This window comes from Amblyomma americanum, chromosome 1 (assembly GCF_052857255.1).
Source record: "Amblyomma americanum isolate KBUSLIRL-KWMA chromosome 1, ASM5285725v1, whole genome shotgun sequence".
In the NCBI taxonomy this organism is placed as follows: Eukaryota; Metazoa; Arthropoda; class Arachnida; order Ixodida; family Ixodidae; genus Amblyomma; species Amblyomma americanum.
The window spans coordinates 267,772,853-267,781,084 of NC_135497.1; the positions used below are offsets into that span (position 1 = coordinate 267,772,853).

Sequence of the window (8,232 nt, forward strand, 5' to 3'; positions counted from 1 at the left end):
CCTAGAAAGTCTCCTTTCAGAGGCATTCGCTTTATCGGTATGGCGTTTTATCTGACAATATTGCACAAGTACATAGGTGACACTTGAACAGGCTGTACATGGCATAAAAGTACCCTAAAAGAGTGACATAGTGGAATGAACGATGAAAGATGCTACATTGTTAAACCATTGCCCCTGTGAGCAACCACGTCACATCCTAGCAAATCAAAATACACAAGTAAAAATAAAAGAATAAAACCAGGCTGTGAACCAGAAAAAAAAACCTTTGCAACCGTTAAACCAGACTAAGCTGATTTGTTGCACAGGTTGCATAATAGCCTGCAACTTCACAAAATATTCAGCTAACAGCTCGGGAATTGCATCATTTTCATTTGCTTAGCCTCAGTGCTTGCTTCGTGGCTTTCCGTTTAGTAGTTTGACTGTGCAGTTCAAGATTTTTTCTGCGTGCAAGCCAATGCAGCCTCACCCTGGCGAACAGGGCAAACAAACCATCATAAACGTCATCACCACACACAGTCAGCGATTTTTCTACCTTGGCATGAAGCAACATGCACAGATCATGCCCTACTTGTTCTTTTCCCACAATATTGGAACTAGATGCGACAAAAACCTGCTCGCAAGCATTGATGAAAGCTACAAACGAGGGTGTAGGAACTGACAGGCTCCCAAAGTCACCTTCTCCAGGATTTTTGACACTTAAGTACAAGAGAACTTGGCTCTGATCGGCAAAGGCGGCATTTTTTAGCCTCACCTTGCACGTATGTGGCCCTGTAACACACCTGTGATCATTCATAAACTTGTAGGCAAGCCAGCCAGCAAAATAGACAATGTTGTTCTCTAGTATTGGAGACTGATAATCATGTGGCAAAACTTCTACTGCAACTGGCAAAGATGTGGCAGCTGTACAGAGAGAAGGAGCAGACTTAGATAAACAAACTGGGAGAGTGGCTAGAAGGCTAGACATGTCTTCAGCACAGTTGCTGCTTTCCGACAGTTTGAAAAGGTTGCTAATTAAAAGATGCCTAAATGCTGCTTGAAACTGCCGGCAAGACGAGTTGCTGTTCGATCCAGATTTCGACCTAACAATAGCAAAGGTGTTTTCAAGTGCATCCTGGTTGAGGTGCCTGGTAAGGAGGTATGTCAAACCATAGCGAGAGGCCAGGTGGTTCCATAACAGCAGCACAGCCCTCATAGTTTGGCAGAAGCCACGGATGCAAAGAGGCTGCCGCGCACAGCCTAGAACTTCGATGTTTTCGAAAACTGCAATACACTCTTCCAAAAACTCTTCATGCACAGATCCTGCACAAATTGCAGATGCATACGGAGACTTTCCCCGCTTCTGTGAAGTATTTAGACTGTCAAAGAGTCTATCGATCCTTTCAATAAATCTGGCTGTGTGGATAGCCTCTGATGGCAACTGTTGGAATGTTACCAATGTGCACAATGCAGCAGCGCAATAATTGCTGAATACCTGTGCTGCGATTTTCGCAGACATCTTCGAAGCAAAAGTTAACTTAAAGTGCCAGGCACTCAACTTTGGGATGGACCGAATTTGCATTTCTCGATCCTTCTCATAAGCCTGTCGTATGTACGAGCTTTTAATTGTGTCACTGCCTACCCTGAAGTCATACTTGAAGAGCATATTGCGCAAGCACTTGAGCAAATGCGGTGGATCAAAAATAACGAAAAGCGGTTCACCATTCACACTTAAGTACGGCTTTTCAGGGGTCACAAGTTTCGAAAACAGAGAAACATTTTGGTTCCCCTGATCACAAACCACAGCCACAGGCTGCAATCCAGCTCCAACCAACATTTTGTGGCATTTGAAGAGGAGGTCATACAGAACAGTTGCAGGCGCTGCCTTATCTGCAAAGAAGTAGCCAAGAGGCTGCTTCCACGGCGTACATATTCCTTTGGCCATGAACACAAGCGCCTTGTTTGCAAGATTTGGACCTTGTGCTGCACTGTACTCTTCAAGGCCTTCAAATCTGTCCGGCACTGGATTGTACGACAGCTCCTTTGAAACATGCATTTCATCAAAAATTATGGTGAAAGCCCTGTCTTGCCGTGGAAAAGACGCTGCCCGTTTCTCGATCAAATCAAAAACTTCAGGATAAAATCCAACCCTCAATGGTACGCGTGCAAGCCACAGCTGCAGTGACCTAACAGATGGAAGTTTCAGGAATTTCCTGCAATATCTGTAACCTTTTGGGCTGTGGAAGTATAAACCTAAAGCAAAGGTTTTGTTTTGGCTGCACCATCGACGGCCAAACCTGCTGACATTGTGCATCTTTAACTGAGGTTCAACAAAAGAAGCAACAGCTGGTGTTAAATGCTCACGCAGACTATCTACCAATTCGGCAGTGGTCTTCATGCGACGGCGCTGAAGCAGCAGTCCTTGCAGCCTCTTGTTGCGGTTACGCAGCTGCCTGAGCTTCGCTCGAAGTTTCTGCAGTGGCCGCCTTTCATTGATGGGGCTGGTGAAAGATCCTGCAACGTACAGAGTCGACGGAAGAGCAATAAGTTGCTACGTCGTGTTTAGTCATAGCTGCATGTAGTCCTGTAGCACCAAAAAGTGCGCAATATTGCGAAAGCGTTGTAAAATTGCTAACCTTCATAAGAAAGAGGCGAACTGCTGAACGGAGCTCCTGGTGACAGATCAGCACTCGCTGACAGTGTTGCGGCCACCCCTGCCGTGCCAGGTTCCACAGATGAAGCGCTTGCTTCAGTGCTTGGTCCTGCATATGTGTGGTCAGCTGCACCCACAGAATATAAAGAACAAAATATAGTGACAGCACAGTTCTGACAGGGAAGCCAGCAACCCAACAATGCACAAATAATAACTAAGCGCCACAGGCGGAATTAACACTTACACTGAACCATTATGAAGCCACTGGCATGGGAACAAGCTTGGTTCAGCGTAGAACCAGTAGGGCTGGCACCATCTGCATCTGCACAGCGCACAGACAAGGAATTGTAGCATATTTCTGAGCCATACCTCCTCAGGCTGTTCGAGCAGATACGAAATAACAATCACCTTCTTGGAAGAGTAGCAGCGACTGGGACGACCGACTCTGGACGTACCCCTTGGAAACAGGTTCACCGGAGACAGCAGCTATCATAGGAAGCAGTCCAATGAGCTTTCAGTCGTCACCATTTTCAAAAGATTTATGTCAGTTATGCATACAACCCTGCTCACCTGGTTCTCCAGCCCGGCGCACTGATGCCGAAGTTTCGCTCAGAGATTGTGAACAGTCCATGTCGCTGCTGCATTCGATTGAGGTGTCTGAAATGGCAACATTATTGCGGAGAGAAAAGAGAATTCAGTACCTTTATAGTAAATAATTTCCAAAGAACTATAGCTTCCACAGCATGTGGTTCACATTGTCATCACTCTAGAAAGAAAAATGCTTATCCAATGAAATAAAATTCTGTTTACCACCCTTAATCGTTAGGCACATTAGTTTGATGTCATCAGCAGCTGTGGAGCACCAGTAAATCATTTGCAATTTTCATATGCTATGTTTTACTTTGAAGAGTGCGAAATTCGCCTATCACACAAACAACGATAGCTCGCAAATCAAGTAATGTGCCCCATATTGTTTACAGATTTATGCAGGTCAGCCTATGGCCTACGCAATGAGATGCAACAAGAATGAGTTCGTAAGCAATTATCGCAAAAAATAAAAACCTGTACAAACATTGGCTTTCGCTAGCATGAATATTGAGGTAAAAGGCATAATTGTTTATTAGTGCATTTCTATAATCGTTCAGTGCATGCTTTGATACATAACACATGAGCACACAATATCTCGAGAAGCTTTTCACCAAGCGTACCTTGCCCAAGTCGGCATAAGATTGCATCCTGATAAGACTGAAGATGAAAAAGAAGCTCTGCATACAAGAAAGCAAAGTTCTGCAGTACTAAAATTCATCAAACATTTAGGAAGGCTCACCCTTTTTTCCCCCTCACTTCTTTTGAGCTATCAAAGGAAGGACGAGAATGCCCTCTGGACACGACAGGGACCGTTCATAAGACAAGGTTTCACGGTGAATATGAAAGATTCAACTCCCACTTGCTGCAAAACATGTAGAGTCGCCTGGTTTCCGTTGCTCAAGTGGCTAGCGGCATCAAACAGCCTGAACCGGAAGACTGACAGACTCACGTTAAGATCCTTTGGATCCCTTTGCCATACCAGACTACCGAATATCCCACTTCCATTATCCTTTTTTTTTACCGGAAATATCAGGCAAGAGTATTCACACCGTCAGTGTACTTTTTCCGCACCCGTGCCTAGAAATTCGCTTGAGCACCCTTCGCCTACTAAGCTTGTGCCATTAGCTTACCACAAGCGCAAACCTAATTCTATGCTATGTTGGACATTTGTCACGAACCTCACATACAGTGTACAGTGCATACAAGAGACGTAAAACGAATATTATATATATATATATATATATATATATATATATATATATATATATACATATATATATATATACATACACGATATGTATATAATTATATGTGCTCACGTGAAAGCGATACTTCCATTTTCGTTTTCGCTTAGCAGGGTGCAGGTAAAAATTTACTGTAATTTTTAAAGCCACAAGACAGATACATAATTCGTTTTGCAAAAGACGCTAGACTGTTTACGGTTACGACAAAAGGGAGAAATTTCATTTTTTCACAAAACCTGACATTTCAAGAGCGGCGAATGCCTTAAAAGTTTGATAACAAAAATTACCGGCAATGCTTGCTCCAGTAGGCAAAGCATCGTGTCGCAGCCTTCCTGACGGCAGATACACAGATGGTTCCAAGTGCCTCGAGCAAATCCTGAGTTCTCGTAGCTGCGACGGCGCCTTCTTCTCCAGGCTGACGTTGCGGCAGAACTGCGCCCACGCTCGGCACCTGGACGTGACGCAACATGCACGTTAGATACAACTGCGCCAAAAGGAATACGCATACTCGAAACGCCAATGCGTCATTATTCCTGCCACTGCTAACTGCAGTAAATTATACTTGCATTACATCTGAACTATGGTAGTAAATGCTCGCGCCAAGCTCTCTGCGCCCCAGAGTGCGGTAACGCTCATCCTCATGCCACGCGGCTAGCTGCTTTTCTAAGCTCAACGAGTGACGAGAGTGAAGTGCGTTTAAAATTACCCTGACAGTCATGTATATGTAGGACAGCAATACCAAGGCAGGCAATAACTCCTGCTGAGCGAATCCAGTTAAAGCCTCCTCAAAGCCGCGCACATACACGAGGCTGAGTTTCGATACTCCCAGCTGCGAGGGGATCCTCAAATTGGCTTCATGGTTTTGCAAAACTAAACAATGTCGTACTCAGAGCTGTCAGGTAGCAAACTTTGTTCTAAATGGGCCTCCCGGTCAGTAGCGTGCACGTGGTTGCTCCTGAGAGCCCGGTGTGAAGTTCACGTTGGTGATAGTCAGCTGCATGAAACTCACTATAAATTAGAAAAATGTGGGCCTCTTTCGCACACCTCAGCACTGAAAGTGTGTGCCCTGCAGTGTAGTACATAAATATTCCCGAAAACATGAAGCCAAGTACGCACGAACGGGTTACAGCCAGCTATGAAACACGAGCGAACAGCCCGGCGAAACCATATCGAAGCTATCGCGCATACCTAGAGCAGACGACACTGTCAAGAGCTCACCTGTGAAAGTCCAGCGGGAATCGGTGTAGCGTAACACCAATGGTACTATCCACGCTGTCGCAGTGTACCTTGGTGTACCACGGAGCATCGTTTCTTCACATGCCGCAAGGTCATCTTGAAATGAAGCGCTAAGCGCTTCAAAAGAAGAGCGCGAAGCGTGCAAAGACGGAAAAAGAATTCGCACTGGCCGCACGCCGAAGGAAACGACAAAACCGAGAAAACTGCCGCAGCGGTGCAGCGGGGTGCAAATCTTACCGAACGGTGACAAAGAAGCGACGTGCAAGGACGACGAAAACTTCGCAAAAGGAGCATTTTGAGACCGGCGAGCTAAATTTATACGCTTTACCAGGCGCGCCATCGCAGACAGCTGGCGATAAGAAATCGCTTCGTAAGCTCCCAAGGTAGATGTATACTGGTAGCGAAGGCTCCATAGACGCCCATTGGTCCAAAAAATGGCGGCTCATGGGCACTCCAGCGCCCCTGGATTTTGGGGGGCAAACTACGCAAACGTGACGTAGAATGACGTCACGCATACGTATGCTTTTGGCGCGAATTATAAAGCGGTCTTTCTGTAGAAACCGCGTTTTCGAGCCCGTATCTCTCGAAGGTTGCTGCCTTTCAGCGCGCCCCAACCTTTGCCAGTCAAATGTGCTCGAGTTCCTGCTAGTTATGGCCTTGTTAATGTGCAATTGGGAACGCAATGAAAGTGACTGGTAAAGGAGGGGCAGCATAGAAAGGCAGCAACACTTCCAGACACTGGCGAAGCATGCATGATTCGTAGTGCAAATTCTGGTGCTAGTACTTTTGAGAGCTTTTGAGTACAGCAAGGTATGATGCACAAAACACTGGCTCAAGTGCACAGTTCGCAATAGAGTGTACGGCAAGTATGGTTTTCATAGTTTCATATTCATTGTTTATTGCAGCAACCAAACAAATACAGTCACAAAGCACACCCTTGGCACACAAACAAAAAATACATGTCACAGGCAGCAGAAGCAGTATTGTTTAAGTTGGCTAATCATCTCAATAGTCACAGTGCAGATAGGGAAAAGCCCTGAAGTGCCACGAACGTTGTCAGTTAGGAAATTGAAAAGTATAGAAAACAATGCTACGACAGCTTCAATTGAAGCAAACATAACATGACATAAGTAGGCGCATCAACACAGACCATAGAGCACACTGGGATTATTCTTCACATTTAATTTCTTCAGCTGAAAGAATATAGCAGGTGCGTTTACATCTGCAAGGCAATGTTAAAACCAGCTTTAGCACCCTCAAACGTGCTCAACGTATGAGCAAATACCATACATTGAGCCGGCGTACCATCTCCAGAGTACTTCTACTCGTTAGCCGGATCAATTTGAAGTAATTTTACGTCAACAAAAGTACACATGTACAGCGTACAGTGAAGTGCAAGGACATTCGCGGGGCAAGGACATTCGCACACCTCAGCACTGAAAGTGTGTGCCCTGCAGTGTAGTACATAAATATCCCCGAAAACATGAAGCCAAGTACGCACGAACGGGTTACAGCTATGAAACACGAGCGAACAGCCCGGCGAAACCATATCGAAGCTATCGCGCATACCTAGACCAGACGACACACCTGTGAAAGTCCAGCGGGAATCGGTGTAGCGTGACACCAATGGTACTATCCACGCTGTCGCAGTGTACCACGGAGCATCGTTTCTTCACATGCCGCAAGCTCATCTTGAAATGAAGCGCTAAGCGCTTCAAAAGAAGAGCGCGAAGCGTGCAAAGACGGAAAAAGGCTTCGCACTGGCCGCACGCCGAAGGAAACGACAAAACCGAGAAACCTGCCGCAGCGGTGCAGCGGGGTGCAAATCTTACCGAACGGTGACAAAGAAGCGACGTGCAAGGACGACGAAAACTTCGCAAAAGGAGCATTTTGAGACCGGCGAGCTAAATTTATACGCTTTACCAGGCGCGCCATCGCAGACAGCTGGCGATAAGAAATCGCTTCGTAAGCTCCCAAGGTAGATGTATACTGGTAGCGAAGGCTCCATAGACGCCCATTGGTCCAAAAAATGGCGGCTCATGGGCACTCCAGCGCCCCTGGATTTTGGGGGGCAAACTACGCAAACGTGACGTAGAATGACGTCACGCATACGTATGCTTTTGGCGCGAATTATAAAGCGGTCTTTCTGTAGAAACCGCGTTTTCGAGCCCGTATCTCTCGAAGGTTGCTGCCTTTCAGCGCGCCCCAACCTTTGCCAGTCAAATGTGCTCGAGTTCCTGCTAGTTATGGCCTTGTTAATGCGCAATTGGGAACGCAATGAAAGTGACTGGTAAAGGAGGGGCAGCATAGAAAGGCAGCAACACTTCCAGACACTGGCGAAGCATGCATGATTCGTAGTGCAAATACTGGTGCTAGTACTTTTGAGAGCTTTTGAGTACAGCAAGGTATGATGCACAAAACACTGGCTCAAGTGCACAGTTCGCAATAGAGTGTACGGCAAGTATGGTTTTCATAGTTTCATATTCATTGTTTATTGCAGCAACCAAACAAATACAGTCACAAAGCACACCCTTG

The 8,232-nt window shown here is 46.0% G+C and overlaps 1 protein-coding gene across 1 annotated transcript; it reads right to left on the bottom strand.

The window, feature by feature from the left end:
* Window positions 1-308: 308 nt before the first annotated feature.
* Window positions 309-5,805, bottom strand: LOC144117595 (uncharacterized). Its single transcript, XM_077651245.1, has 7 exons — window positions 5,680-5,805; window positions 4,749-4,912; window positions 3,200-3,286; window positions 3,038-3,115; window positions 2,874-2,951; window positions 2,613-2,756; window positions 309-2,490 (listed from the first exon to the last, which is right to left on the bottom strand). Exons 3-7 carry the CDS (start codon window positions 3,258-3,260, stop codon window positions 368-370), a joined length of 2,484 nt encoding a protein of 827 aa, XP_077507371.1. The 5' UTR covers window positions 3,261-3,286; window positions 4,749-4,912; window positions 5,680-5,805; the 3' UTR covers window positions 309-367.
* Window positions 5,806-8,232: the final 2,427 nt, after the last annotated feature.